This window comes from Gekko japonicus, unplaced genomic scaffold (genome assembly GCF_001447785.1).
Source record: "Gekko japonicus isolate JY-2015 unplaced genomic scaffold, Gekko_japonicus_V1.1 scaffold150, whole genome shotgun sequence".
Classification (NCBI taxonomy): domain Eukaryota; kingdom Metazoa; phylum Chordata; class Lepidosauria; order Squamata; family Gekkonidae; genus Gekko; species Gekko japonicus.
The window spans coordinates 113,267-128,492 of NW_015160839.1; the positions used below are offsets into that span (position 1 = coordinate 113,267).

At 46.8% G+C, this 15,226-nt stretch overlaps 1 protein-coding gene across 1 annotated transcript in view; it reads right to left on the minus strand.

Moving 5' to 3' along the window:
* Positions 1-5,483: 5,483 nt before the first annotated feature.
* Positions 5,484-15,226, minus strand: part of BCL2L10 (BCL2 like 10) — a 12,315-nt gene continuing 2,572 nt past the window's right edge. The window contains exon 2 of the mRNA XM_015418792.1: positions 5,484-6,655. Within this exon, the coding sequence (XP_015274278.1) occupies positions 6,524-6,655 (132 nt within the window). The 3' untranslated portion in view covers positions 5,484-6,523. The remainder of the gene's footprint in view (positions 6,656-15,226) is intronic.

Sequence of the window (15,226 nt, forward strand, 5' to 3'; positions counted from 1 at the left end):
AACTGACAATGTAGCATGGATCCGACCTGAATTGACTATGGTAGTGGGCAACATTTGCGAGAGAGCTGTCCGGACATTGATGGTGCCAGTCCTGTATCCCCATACTTAACTCCCTGCTTCGGGGTAGTTTGGACTTTTAGAATGTACAAAGTGCTCTGCTGGATCAGACCACTGTCCATCTGGTCCACCCTCCTGTTTCATGAAGTGGCCAACCAATTACGCTGGAGGGCCAACCACAGGGAATAGAGGCCGAGGCCTTCCCCTGATGTTGCTTCCTGGCTCTGGGAATCAGAGGTTTACTTCCTCTGAAAGTGGAGGTTCTCTTTCATCACCATGGCTAATAGCCACCGATAGATCTCTGCTCCACAAATCTGTTTAATTCCCCTTTAAAGCTGTCTACATCTGTGGCCACCACTACATCATCTGGCAGTGAATTCCACATTTTAACCACTTGCTGTGTAAAGAAGTATCTCAGGGTGTCTGTTGTGGGAAGGGAAAGGGATTGTAAGCCGCTCTGAGACTCCTTCGGGTAGTGAAGGACGGAGGATAAATCCAATCTCCTCTTCTTCTTCCTTTTGTCTGTCTAGAATCGACTGCCCATCAGCTTCACTGGATGCCCCTGAGTTCTAGGATTTTGGGAAAGGGGCAAAAAGTTATTTTTCAATACTTTCCACCCCAGGGATAATTTTACAACTCTCTATCATGTCCCCCCCCCTTAGTTGTCTTTTTTCTAAACTGAAACGGTCTCAGACTCTTCAGCCTTTCCTTATAGGGAAGGTGCTCTAACCCCCTGGTCACCTGGCTTGCCCTCTTCTGTAGTTTTTCCAGCTACGTGACATCCTTTTAGAGATATGGTGACCAGAACGGCACAGAGTATTCCAAATAAGGCCGCACCACCAATCTACACAGGGGCATTATAATACTGGCTGTTTTATTTTCAATCCCCTTTCCTAATAATCCCCAACGCAGAGTTTGCTTCCCCCCACACCACTACAGCAAATTCCACATTTTAGCCTGCCAAGCACAAGGAACAGGTAAAAGTAAAGGTTTCTCTTGCTCAAAAGCCAGTCGAATCTGACTATAGGGGGTGGTGCTCATCTCTGTTTCCAAGCCAAGGAGCCAGCATTGTCCGAAGACTTCTCCGTGGTCATGTGGCTGGCATGACTAAATGCCAAGGCGCACAGAACACTGTTACCTTCCGGTCGAAGTGGTACCTATTTATCGACTTGCAATTTCTTGCTTTCGAACTGCCACGTTGGCAGGAGCTGGGGCCACGCCGTCACGTGGCACTAGGGCCTTGAACTGCTGAGCTACCAACCTTCTGGCCTGCAATTCAGCATCTTAACCTGTGAGCCAAGGAACAGGTATTAAATGCAGGTGTGACTCTACCCCACAGAAAGACTCACACAACCTCTCCTATACCTGCTCAGGGGTGCAGCAAGTTCATACTTGTGCTACAGATGAGCCAGTGTCTTCATAGGTACACTAAGCAGCAGAAACAGGATTTTAAAAAAAGAAATAGAAGAAAGGGGTGTGGAGTTCCTTTCATTATCCCTTGCATATCTGTTTTACAATAGGAGGCGGCTCCCATGTTCAGAAATAAATGCAAGGACGTGCTAAATTAAACACAGGAACTCCCCTAAGTGAGCTGCTGTCATAGTTCAGAGTCATTAAGAGACACAAAATCCAGAGTGGATCGAGACTGTGCAGCTGCACAAATTGGGGACTCTCCATAAAGGATTTTAAAATAAAAGAATTCTGTGTTATAGTTTCTTCCACCACCACCCCAGAGATACTAGGTACAATCTACCATAGCTGCTATGTGACATCATTTACACAGTGCTTCTAATTGGAGCTCATCTGCTATGCTAACAGCAACTATAGGCAAATACTTTAGGCTAATATTCCTTTCCAAATCTTGCATATATTTTTTTTAATCCAAATTATGCAAGGTATTGCAATTCAAAACTAAAAACCCTTCCCTTTCTTTCCGGTATCTTTTATGAATGAGAACCAGAAAATGAAAACCAAGAACAAACCTGAAAGGTGGGACTTTACAGAAGTATAAAAAGGGAAACCAGAAAGCACACGTTACTGAGATACTCCCATGCATTTATTACTTCCTCATTCCACTGTACTTCATTTATCTCAGTTTATTAAACTATTCCTGAGCGTATAGGCACCTCTGATTTTCCATTTGACAAGAAGCCTTCAAGGTATTGAAGATCTGTCCAGAACTCAAGTTCCTTCAATCTAAAACAACCCTCTCCATTATATATAGTGATACTAATTAGTCTGTACAGCTAGAAAAAGGCCCAATGCTTCAATAACTTGTTCTGTTATTGGCAGATCTTGTAATGTTTGCATTGGGTTCAGTCAGCTTCATGGCAACCAACCTAGCCCGCACTCTTCAGCTTCAACAGGTCAATGGTGTAAAGAGCTACAGCTCACAACAGATCTGGCGTTGGGAGGTTGAGAGAACAGAATTCCTGAACAGAGAATGTTGCCAGGTGTAAGAAAGATGGCACCTACTCACGTGACTACTGGCCAGGTGTTCCGTCGTCCACTGTGTGGGGTCCCTCTAGTTGGGCTTGTCAAGGGTTCAAACCCCTCCACAGACATGAATTCACTAAGAGGCCCCAATACTCACTCTAGTTCACTGCGTGTCATTGGGGAGATATCCACGAGAAAGAACACAAGATGTAAAACAGCCCCTTTTGCCATGCCAACTAGCAGTGGCAATCCAATGCTACGTAGCCTGGATTATGAAGTTGTGGTGTGCAATCTTCCTTATGCATAACTGGCAACTACAATGAACCATCACAGAAAGTAATTTGGGCTTTCTTTCTTTTTTTTGACACGCATTTAAGACATTGCAAGGCAACAGAAGAGAAATGCACAGAAGACTCAACCACTGCTCCCTGTTACAGGAGGATATTGTCACCTAAAATAATGAAACCGATGCATAACCCAACTACTGCAAACTCAGAGAACCAAAACGTACACCCGCCGCCCAACATTTGAGTCTTACAGTAAAGGGCATGATCTCCTTAAAGCGATATAGAGGGCAAACACAAGCCAAGCTTATACTGTTTAGCACATATCGTGCATCGCCAATACACAAATTAAATCGAATTCTTATTTAGACAGCAGGCTTCTGGGCTGCAGCCCTGCAAAGCTTATAGACAAGGGAACACCAGTATGTACAGCCACCACAGTATGACTTCACGGATTGAGTCACCTTGATTTAAACAGAGGCATCTCTGCTTATCTGGTGCATTAAACTGGGGTGGGGGGTAGCTGTGCCCCCTCTTCTCTCTGCCCCATGTACAGAGCAGCCAGGTCACACCTCAAACTGTACCTCTACTGCCATTTAGTTCCCTGGCAGCTGTGGAATGGGCATTCTAGCTTCCCCCTAGAGTCCCTTCTTCCACCCTCCCCTTCTGTGGGGCCAATGTTCTCTCTTGCTTTGGCAAGAGGAAAGAAGGCAGAGCAGGAAGAACGGCATCATCTGTCCCAAGAGCAACCTCCAGGCCGTGACCAACCCCCAATCACTTCCATTTAATTTCCACAGGATTGGCGCCCAGTGCGAACAAGGCTCTTGGGAAACCTATAACAGATGCGCTGGATTTGGAAGCCAAAAGTGAGGTGCTCAGGCACAGTGCTGATCGTCTCTCTAGGTCAGGGGTCCCCCACCTTTTTGAGCTTGGGGGCACCTTTGGACGTCCGACACAGCATGGTGGGTGCACCACAAAATGGCCGCCGCAGGCAGCAGAGTCAGCCACAAAATGGCTGCCACCGCTTACTTTTAACCACACAGCGAAGATCCTTGTGCTGCAGTGACAACGGCTGCCAAAGTAACATTTTAAAAACCAGCAAAGCCAGTCAAGTCTCCAATGGCCAACCAGAAGCCTTGCTGGGCAAAAGCCCCACCTGGTCCCTCCCCTTTCTAAAAAACACTTGGCATGCACCAGGAAAGGTGTCAGTGGGCAACACAGTGGAAACCTCTTCTCTAGATGTCCTGGGGTCACAAGGCCTGTGAAGTAATCACCGAAAGGACTGAGAAGCTGCAGTGGGGAGAAGGTTAGAGCATCCCCTCCCTTCCTTGGCCTCCTAAGAGAATGGTTTCGCCCCCTTACACCTTCCTACTGTGCCCTCCCAACCCACAAAACTGTTGCTGCACATGGTCCCCAGAGCCCCAGGAATAAATGTCACTAAAATCAAAAACAGATCAAGATGGGGAGCCGTGCCAAGCCATCTGTAGCAGTAGAAACGAGCAAGAGTCCAGGAGCACCTTGAAGACTGACAACATTAGTGGCAGGGGTTGAGCTTTCTCGAGTCACCGCTCACGTCTTCAGATACAGCTAGCAGTGGTGGCGGCTACAAGCATGGACGGCTTCAAAAGGGAATTAGATAAGTATATGGAGCAGAGGTCCATCAGTGGCTATTAGCCACAAGGTATAGATAGGGACTCTGGGGCAAGTGATGCTCTGTATTCTTGGTGCTTGGGGGGGGGTCAACAGTGGGAGGGCTTCTAGTGTCCTGGTCCCACTGGTGGCCCTCCTGATGGCACCTGGTATTTCTGGCCACTGTGTGACACAGAGTGTTGGACTGGATGGGCCTTTGGCCTGATCCAACATTTATTTATTTATTTAACTTTAGACTTACTATACTGCCCTAACCCCAGAGGGTCTCTGGGCGGTTTACATGTGTTGCATGTGTTGCGTTCTATGAACTGTAATCCCTAACTTAGGCCACATCTAGTATTGGGGGTGGGGACTGCCTACCGGCACCCTTGGTAGTGGGCCCTTGATGGTCTCTGGCTGCTGGCTCGGCTTGGCGTCTTCTCTACTGGCAGCTGGATCGGCTCAGTGTCCTCTAGGTCTCTGACTGCTGGCTCGGCTCGGCGTCTTCTAGGCAGGCCTCCAATGTCTCCAAGGCGACCACCGGCGGGACCGCGCAGGCGCACGGCTCATGAACGCTTCCAGCCACGGCTCCGTTCATCAGGCACCACCGTGCCTGCGTCACACGCCGTCTTGCGCCTCCAGCCTCCGCCGTCACTCGATGTTTCCACTCTGGCCACCAGGGATCGCTTCACCTCTGTCTCCGGCAGTATCTGGGGACGTGAGCAGTGACTCAGGAAAGCCCATACCCTGCCACAGATTTTCTTTATCGTTAGGGTGCTATTAGAGTCCTGCCCTTGTCTAGAATCGGAAATGGCTGCCGGGGTGGGTGGGTGGCTGGAAGGCAAAGACATGAGGATGGGCAGCCGTGAATCCCTTCTGCCGACAGCTCATGGGATCCTACCCAGTTGCTTGTACCCTGCTACACTGAACTACGGAATCGCAGACTGAGGACAGGGATGGTTACACCCACTTCTCAGGAAGACCGTCTTAAGCAACACAGCAAATACATTCTGAGGCTTCTTTCAGTTCCACCAAAAGAAAAAAAAAAGTCATGTCGATCCAAGTGAAGGTGCTCAATTTAAAATAAAAATATTCAGTTGTATTTATTCACATATTAAAACTGTACAAACTAAACAAAATGACACTGAACCTTTCTGGAGACTATTTTTACAATACACAGTACACAATACCAAATCGTTAAACAAGGCAGAAGCCAGTAGGTACAGCCCGGAAAGCAACCGTGAGACAGCTTTTCGTTTCTTTTTTAAAAAAGGAAGAAAAAAAAAAGATTGGAACTTAACAAAAATAGATGTTACCAGCTACCAGTTATTATACAATGATAAATACTTCAAAAATATATTAAGTTATATGGAGTTTCTGGGTTTGACAGGAAATCCACAGGAAGCCCAGCCTCCAATGGACTTCCAAAATAGACCAATTTCAAAAAAAGGTTTTTCAATAGTTAAACTCGCTTCAGTTAAAAGAACTGGTTCTTCAGCCTTCTGCTGTTTTGGTATCAACATTCATCGCCTACATGTAGTGTAAGTTGCATTAAGGTCAGAACAAAAAAAGACCACGTAAGCTATTAATGCTCCGTGCAATATGGATCTTGCAGTTATACATCGAGGAGTCAAATCGGTACTGTGTGCATTGCACCAAAGGTGGTAATTAAGCTCTTCATTCTTGCTAATACTGGCTCACATTTCACAAGGCAACTTCTTCCCCCTACACACACACACACACAAACGAAAACCCAAACACACGTCTTCACTTGGGTTCCATTGCAAGCCCATCTAAACATATTTAGCATAACATCCAGTACTCAGCGGTTCTCTAGAATGGGACTAACAATGACAACTAGAGCTCTCACGTCAAGGCCAACAAAACATCCAAACTTTTAGGGTTTAACCGGTCTTTGCTTCCATTCGTGTATTGCCACTGCCAAGGTGGGGTGTACTTCACACTTTCAACGTTCCGCTCCAGACACCGATTAAAAAATATAAGCTTCTGTCTTTCACCATCATAGAAATATAGAATGGACTCTTCACTGGTACTTGTGTTGGCAGTTTCGAAGAGTTTTTCTCCCCTTCCCCATAGTCAAGTCCACCGATGTACTTTTACCGCACAGCCAAGAGGAAAGCCAATCCCGCCAGGCCAAATCCTGCTGCCGCCATGATCGCGTTGCTTATGGTACTGTTCTGGTCAGTTGCATCAGAGCCATGTTTGTTGAAGAAGTGATAGAACCCATCCTAGGGAAGCAAAGAGGAAGATCTCAAGTCAGGGAGTATTGGGAAATGAGCCACCTTTGCATTCCATCTTTACAGTTTTATCCCTTCCAACCTCCAAGGAGCTTGGGGCATTTAACGGGGTTTTCCTCCTCCATTTTATCTTTACAACCACCCATGCGGAAGGTTAAGTGGAGAGTGTGACCAGCCCAACATCACCCTGCAAACTTCATGGCAATCAGAGATTGGAACCGCCCCCCCCCCCCGGTCCTAATGCAACACCACACTGGCTCTCTTAAGAGTTCCTCCAAGCCAAGGGGGGATTAGATTCCAATGGGTTAATTCCCTACTTCAAGCAGTGGATGAAAATCACCACTAGCAGAACCAGTCCAAACAAAGGACCTTTAAAAAGAGACCATTCATGGATCAAGCCACAAGTCGCTGAATGAAGTTGTTGCCTCATCGTATAAAGTCAGTCCCAGAACTATGAGCTAGCGGTTCCCGACCCCCCAGATGCTCTGGCAAGTTCCCAGTGGGGTGGGGGATCTGGAGCCAAGTTTGACACCGTCCAACGATACCCCCCCTCCTCCCCCGCTGTGGTTCAACTAATTTAGCACACACAAAATCATTCTGTCCTTTACCACAGTTCCAAGTTAAGAGGGACTGTGAGAACAGGCCTCGGTAACAAGTTGGAACCAAACACAAGCAGGAAGCTCGACCTCTAACTCTGCCGATGCCCATCCAAGAATTAGCCCATCAGCTACAAATCAACAAATTCGGTACTGCAAGCCACTTTTTGCATCTTTGGGAACAGATATCTTCCGGAAGGTACTGTTCAGTCCTGTGTTGTGTGTGCATGCGCGCATGCTCCTTAGGCCTGCAAGCAACTCAGTTCATCGATGACCTGTGACTGGAAGCAACAGGCAGCTGCCCTACCCGATCTTTATTTGAGATCAAGGAGAAAGGGCAGTAAAACTACTCCAGATGGCCATGTCTGAACTTATCTGGCAGATGTCTATGTAAACGAGTTATGCCCTTTAATTTCTTCCGGAACTTTGTTCTTTCCACTTTAATTTGTGCACACAATGGATGTATTTTTTTTGCTGTCAGTTTATACTTTTTTCCTGCCAGCAGCTGCTCTGTGTTCATTAGCATTCAGGTGGGCAGATTACAGGAAAAAGGGACTCACCCCCCCCCCAAACACACAATTTGTATAGGGAAAGGAAAAAGTTAAGCCAGTCACCTTTCAGAATTGCTTTGTGTACATTCAACAAAGCAGAATTGAGTCTGTACAACTGGAAATGAGCTGGAGAGGTGACACTCTATAGTTTATTTCTATTTCAGGACTATTTTAAAAAAGTACTGGGAAAAGGCTAGTTAAGAAATGTGGGGCAGAAAGTTCTCTGCTGGGGGGAAAAAAGCGTTTTCCACTACTATGATTTTCCTATGGAAGATTTTTTTTTTCCAACTTCATATCAGCTGGAGCTGAACATGAGTAAGCGGCTAGGCCTCCAACTCAGAAAAAGCACATTAGACAGTTATTCCATCAATTCTTTTTAAAAAATTAAAAGACAAATCCAGCATGACAAGCCATGGTGGAGTACAAATGCTGCTTGAACAGAAATTTGTAGAAAGGTACCTTTTGGTCTACCCCAGGGACAGCTGCACTTAAAATTAACCATCGATATATCCAATTCAGCGCACCGAAGCTTAAACCACATTGTAAATTGTGTTTTACTGAATTTTGCTCCTTATCAAATAGAGACTCTGGATTAGGGTTGCCAGCAATGCTCCCTCTAAGCTGTGGAGTCTTGTGAGCAAAAATTTCTACTTTGTGAGCTACTAGCATCAAAGTTGTGAGCGAGCCATTTGGCTACTGCATATATTACAGTTTGCTCTGGAGCCATCCTTCCTGAGCCAAGACAAAAATGTATGAGCCAGAGGCCAAAAAACGGTGAGCTAGCTCACGCTAACTCAGCTTAGAGGGAACCCTGGTTGCCAGGTCCAACTCAGGAAATATCTGGGGACTTTGGGGGTGGAGCCAGGATGTGACATCACGATTGAATTCCAAAGGGAGTCCTGGCCGTCACATTTGAAGGGACCGTGTTCCTTTTAAATGCCTTCCCTCCACTGGAAATAATGGAGGTTGGGAGCACCTTCTTTTGGGGCTCATAGAATTGGACCTCCCTAGTCCAATATTTTTGAAACTTGGGGGGTTTTTTGAGGAGAGGCACCAGCTGCTATGCTGAACATTTGGTGCCTGTACCTCAAAAAACAGCCTCCACAGAGCCCCAGATGTCCACTGATTCACCATTATACCCCACGGGGATTGGTCTACATAGGGTAAAACGGAGTGCCCAGCGGACACCCACCCACCCCGCTTTCTGATACCCTTGAAGCAGGGGGAGGGGCCTCCAAACCAAGGGATCCCCTGCCCCCAACTGGGGATTGGCAACCCTACTCCAGATATTTAGACAGCGTTAAAATGTTGTACTCCATAAACAAAAGTAGTATGAAACTCCAACATGCCAAATGTATCTATGTGAACGGAGACATTCTCTGATGCAAGAAGGCCTACACACCTGTTAAGAACCATTTCAGGTCCCTCACTTGTACCTTTTGCTTCGACTTTTTTTTTAAAAAAACCTACCAGTATAATCAAGAAGTTTTATTTAAAAAAAAACTTGGAGGCCGCTTTATACCAGTTCTTTACATTTAACACTTAAAAGGGGTTTTTTTGGGGGGGGGATTTTTGCGTGTGCGCGCCCATGCCTGGAAATCATGGTGACCTCTGGCGACTCCTACTGGGGCACAGAGGACGTTCAGAGAAGTGGCTTGATAGCCTGCGTCTGGCCTCCCAGCCCTGGTTTTCTCTGAAGGTCTCCCATCCAGAGGTCATTTCGGGGGGGAACGCAGTTCCCCTGGGTGAGGTGCAGGGGGGCGGGGCACATGACGAAGCCCCCCCCCTGCTTCCGGCCGCCCCGCTTCCGGCCCTCATTCAGCCAGGAGGAGGCAGGAGAAGAGGGAGGGTAAGTTGCTTCCTCCCCGCCTCTCCCCACCCCTGCCTGCCTGGGGCCAGGGAGGGCCTTCGCGGGGCTTCCTCGCACTCCCGCCGGCCTTGCAGATCCACCGCCAGGCCCCTGATGTCAGGGTGTGTGGCATATGCTAATGAGTTATGCTAATGAGTTCCCCTAGCTCTTTTTCTACGAAATGACCCCTGCTCCCATCCAAATACTTGCCTGGGATGGTCCTGCTTAGCTTCCGAGATCTGACGAGATTGGCCTTGCCTGGGCTATCCAAGTCAGGGCTAACATTTAAACCTTTAAAGATCTGTTTCTTCCCACTGTGAGCACTGCTGCTAAGTTTCCACAAAGTGATGCTTTTTGTTTTGTAAAACCCATCTTATTTAAGCTCCAGACTTCCAGAATACTAGCATTAATGTCAGCAGGCCCAGGTTTTGACAGGTAAGGAAGAATATACATTTTTTGCTATGGGCCCACACGTTAACCCTAGGTAAACAAGAAAGCAGGCTGCTTTCTACAAAGGGGTCCCGGATCAACCGACCACATCATGACTTTGTCATCGACAAAAGCCACATCTGCAGTGGGGGCACAAACACAAATCTTCACTTTCTAAAGGTAAGCCGGTTTCCCAACATGTGGCAAATAAGGCGCCTGCGACTGTCACACATACTTTCCTCTGTACCCACATACAGAGAAAGGTTATGCACAAGAAGCCTTTTAAAGATGATCTGCTTGCTTGCTTCAAAGCAGGCCCTTCTGAATGGCTGAAGAAGCGGCATCTTATTACATTGCCCATGGGTTAGGAAATAAGCTTTTGTCCAAATTAAAAAAAAAATCTTTTGGGGCCTTCTTTCTGTAGGTGCTTTGGGATATTTGCAGAATGTGACTTCACAGAGATGCGGGGAGGGGGAGAGATGTGACCAGATTGCACCAAGAGGCAGGTTCTGAATAGACTTTCCCACCAACGGCCTTGTTTGAAAACTGAGAACTCAATACAGGTTTCTATGTATTCTTTACCCAAGTACTGTGGGAAATAGTTGCTTTGAAGTTGATTATTCAACATTCCTGAGAGAAGTTTAAACCTGCACCCACGCTCAACAATGGCCAGTCCCAGATACTTCAGAGAGGCAGAAACTCTACACTGGCGGGCGGGCGGGGGGAACCCTTAGCTAACTAGAAGAAGTTTCTGTAATCTTTGGCTGGGCGTTCGCTTGAGCCAGATGAGTAAGAAATCCATCCCTAAAGGGTTAAGGCATTATTGCTGACCGGCCACATTAGAAATGGATGTTTCTTTCTGTAACGATCCCATAATGCCTAAAATTCAAAGACAGAGAAGACTTGTGAAATATTAACTAGATCATTTCTTTTTAAATTTAAACTCTTGAGAGCACACACAGCAAGGCTCTTATTTTCTTCTGAAAGCAGAGTGACCTTCTGGAATCTCAAGAAGGGCTGGAGAAATTCCAAACACTTAAGAATTTGAAATATCTTCTCTCCAGCCTTGATTTTATCTGAGATGCAACAAAGACTTTTGTTGGAAGAGTTCTCATGCCAGGAAAGGGGGAGCAGGGCTAGGGTTCTAATGCAAACACACACACACACACACACACACACACACACACACACACACACACAATGGACTGGAGAAATACCCTGCTTGCTCCCGCCTCCAGGGAGCCTAATCCCTCACACCAGAAGCTGTGGGATGTCCCTCTTCAGTTTCAACGTGTAACCTTGAGTCCAATGATGCTTCCATGAAGCATTGCAATAGCAACAGGCCCTCTTGCAACACACAGCACCAAGCTGAGGAGGCAAAGCAAACCTTCCTTAACACCACCCCTCCCAAAGGAAAGAGCACACAGGAAAACGGCCGTATTGTCAGCTGCTCATGCACTTATGCAAGGTAACCGCTTTGGTGTTTAGACAGGTGAAGAGACGGCATACTAAAACTTAATTAAAGGAGGGACTTCCCAACTTCTGCTTGGGAACAAACAGATCCTTGCACTTCTGAAGTGTGAAGAATTCCCCTACTCTCGTTAAGGCGGGATCTTTATTCTAATATTACCACCATGATGGGGAAGGCCTCATCTCATCCCATCTGCTACACCCACAGGCTGTATTCAAACGCAACTGAATGACCACACCCAAATTCTGCACAAATGTCCCCAGGGGGCCATGAGCCAGTGTGGTGTAGTGGTTAGAGCAGGGGGTCCCCAAACCTTTTTGAGCCTGGAGGCACATTTGGAATCCTGACACAGCCTGGTGTGGTGGGCACAGCAACAAAATGGCTGCCACAAAATGGCTGCTGCAGGATGCGGAGCCAGCCAAAAAAAAAACACCAGCTTAACTTCAGTCACACAGTGCAGATTCTTGTGCTGTGGGGGCAGCTGCTGCCAAAGCAACATTTTTCAGAAATCTGCACAGCCCATCAATTCTCCAATAGCCAATCAGAACCCTTGCTGGGCTCTCCTATTTCCTAAGAGCCCTTGGTGGGCATCAGAAAGGGCGTCAGCAGGTGCCACAGCACCCAAGGGCACCACGTTGGGGACCTCTGAGTTAGAGCGTCACAGCAGGATCTGGGAGACCCAGGTGTGAATCCCCACTCTGCCATGGGAGCTCGCTGGGTGACCTTGGGTCAGTCACTCCGCCAGCCTAACCTATGTCATATGGTGCGGGCTCTGAGGATAAAAGTGGGGGAGAGTAGAGCAATGTAAGCTGTTCTGGGTCCCCATTGGGGGAGAAAAGCAGGACATAAATGAAACATATAAATGAATAAAATATAATGTGCTGGAGGTTCTGTGTTCCTACAAAACCCCAAGAGTTTCTATCCAGACTTGGAGATTGATGTGGTTTTTTTTAAAAAGGAATCTCCCGTTCACTGCAGGCTTCGTGAACAACACCTGAAATATGGCATGGGATAACTACCGGAGCCATTCAAAGTTTGCTTTTAGGGGTTAAAGTGTGTATGTATATATACATAGCATCCTATATTTAACAACAATTATAAGCCACCAATTGAAAGCAATGCTTCATTCACTACGTTTCCTGAACATAGCTTTTGCATGCTTAGAAGATGCTTCATTTCAAACGTCATCAAGAGACAGAAGTTTGTTCACTGGTCTGCAGACTCCTGTTTTCTCCCAAATGGCTAGGGGAACTGAAAACTTCCTAGTTCAGAGGAGCCATTTCACCAGATTTACATACCATGAAGTACAGGGGGCAATGTCAGTACCACCAAACCAGAAACTTTTTCAATTTCCTTGCTCCCTCTAAGCTGTGGAGTCTTGTGAGCAAAATTTCTACTTTGTGAGCTACTGGCATTAAAGTTGTGAGCGAGCAACTTGGCCACTCCATAATTAGTTTGCTCTGGAGCCATCTTTCCTGAGCTAAGATAAAATGTCTGAGCCAGCAGCTAAAAAACTGTGAGCTAGCTCCCACGAACTCAGCTTAGAGCGAACACTGGTGGGGATGTGTGAGCCAGAGGCCTTCTGGGATTATCATCACAATTAAACCCATGTTGGCTGGTGATGGTCGAAGGCTTAACCTTTTGATATCCAGCAAGCCCCATGGATCACTTATGGACTCCACATTGGTAGGCTCTTACTGGATTTCAAAGAAAGGTACCCCGTGTAGTCAGCCTTCAAAGCCAACTTGGAACTTCACCTGGCCAAGAATGTGGTAGTCCATTCTGGACCTGGTCACTGAGCTCTACCCATCTGTTCTCTATCATCTCCACTGGCTGTCTGAATCTAGGCAAAACCAAATACCATACACTACTACAACTGCTGGCTTTGACTTTTAAGGACTTAAAACAGTATTTAGACAGACGTCTTGCAAGCCAGTCTTCTCCCACATGTCCGACCTGGAAATATGTAGATAAAATACCAACATCTGCTGAGCAACCCTTTCCTTTACTTGGGAAAAACTTTCCACCAGACAAAAGACCTTCCCTGTATCCAGTCATGGTGATAAAATCAGCACTAGTGATTAATCCCATACAGGAGACATCCCAAGGCAAGGAGTGCCCTTGTGCGCAAGACCTGGGGGCTAGGCCACTGTGGAACATGTGTATCATCTGAGTCAAGGACACCAGCGTTAGGCAGAGGATCCACTGCAGCTGCTTCTGTACTAGGCTACTGGGGTTGATTTAAGTGCCAACTGTAGGCTGGGAATTTCCTAGAGAACTGGGGGTGGAGGCTGGGGAGGGGAAGGACCTCAGCAGAGGATAATGCCATGGAGTCCACCATTCAAAATGGCCATTTTCTCCAAGGGAATTGATTTATTTGGTCTGGAGACCAGCTGTAAATCTGGGAGCCATCTGGGTCTCACCTGGAGGCTGACAACCCTAGGCTAGATACAGCCAACTCTGTCACTCACTCTCACCCAATTCCCTTATCGCAGCCCTTAGATTTTGTACAGGTAGGTTCCATGACCCTCAACGCAGGCTTTTAGGTGTTCATAGGGGACCCCCCCTCCCTTTTTCACTAGAGGAAAAGTTGAGGGCATCCAATCCTATCCGCCCAATTTTTAGTTTCCTCGCTGGTCACATAAAAATTACGTTTTTAAGGTGGGAATACCCATTTGGGAAAAGAGGTACAACGGCATAGAGCATACATACTTTAGCATCGCTGCCGAGAGCCATCATGGGCCCCAGACAAAGATTCCACCCCCCCCCCATCTGACCCTGTTCCAAAACAAATACCAGAACGAAACAAATAATTTTGCTGGCTGTCAACACACATCTATTATAATAATAAAAGCATCCACATGCCCATCTGTGGCAGGCATAGCTTATCAGGAAATAAAACTAGGAATCTCAAAATTGGCCACCAGCTGCAGGATGACCGTGGGAGTTCCAGGGCCAAAAATGAAAGGAACTGGACTATCCTGGCCCAAGTTACCTCCAGATTCCCCACCATGCTATTTGCAACAGAAGCTAAGCTGGTGTAGCAGTTACAGTTTTGGGACTGGGATCCGGAAAACCCAGCTCTGCCATGGAAGCTCACGGGGAGGTCTCAGTCTCAGCCTCTTCTGTTCCTCGTTTGTTACCACTAAGGCAGATTAACACTCTCTTATATTATTATGCACCTAAAGGGTGGACGGAGGGGAATGTGCTTTTTACTACTTTGATAGATAATGGGGAAATGTTAATCCCCCACCCACCTGTTCATAATATTAACAAAGGTTTGCTGCTATAGTTGCCAACACATTCTAAGTTGCCAAGCAGGACAGATGAAGAATTGAGACTCAAAAAGTAAGGGTGGGCCAGAAAAAATTAGAAGTGGTGAGAGATGAATGGCAAAGTGTGAAAGGACAGGAGCAATGTTCCCTCTAAGCTGTACAGTCCTGTGAGCAAAAATTCTACTTTGTGAGCTACCGGCATTAAAGTTGTAAGCAGGTGATTTAGCTACTGCATAAATTAGTGTGTTCTGGAGTCCATCCTTCCTGAGCTGAGACAAAAATGTGTGAGCCGGAGGCTAAAGAACTGTGAGCTAGCTCACACTAACTCAGCTTAGAGGGAACACTGGACAGGAGCACAAAAGGAGGAGGAAAGTGTGGGAAAGCGGTAGGG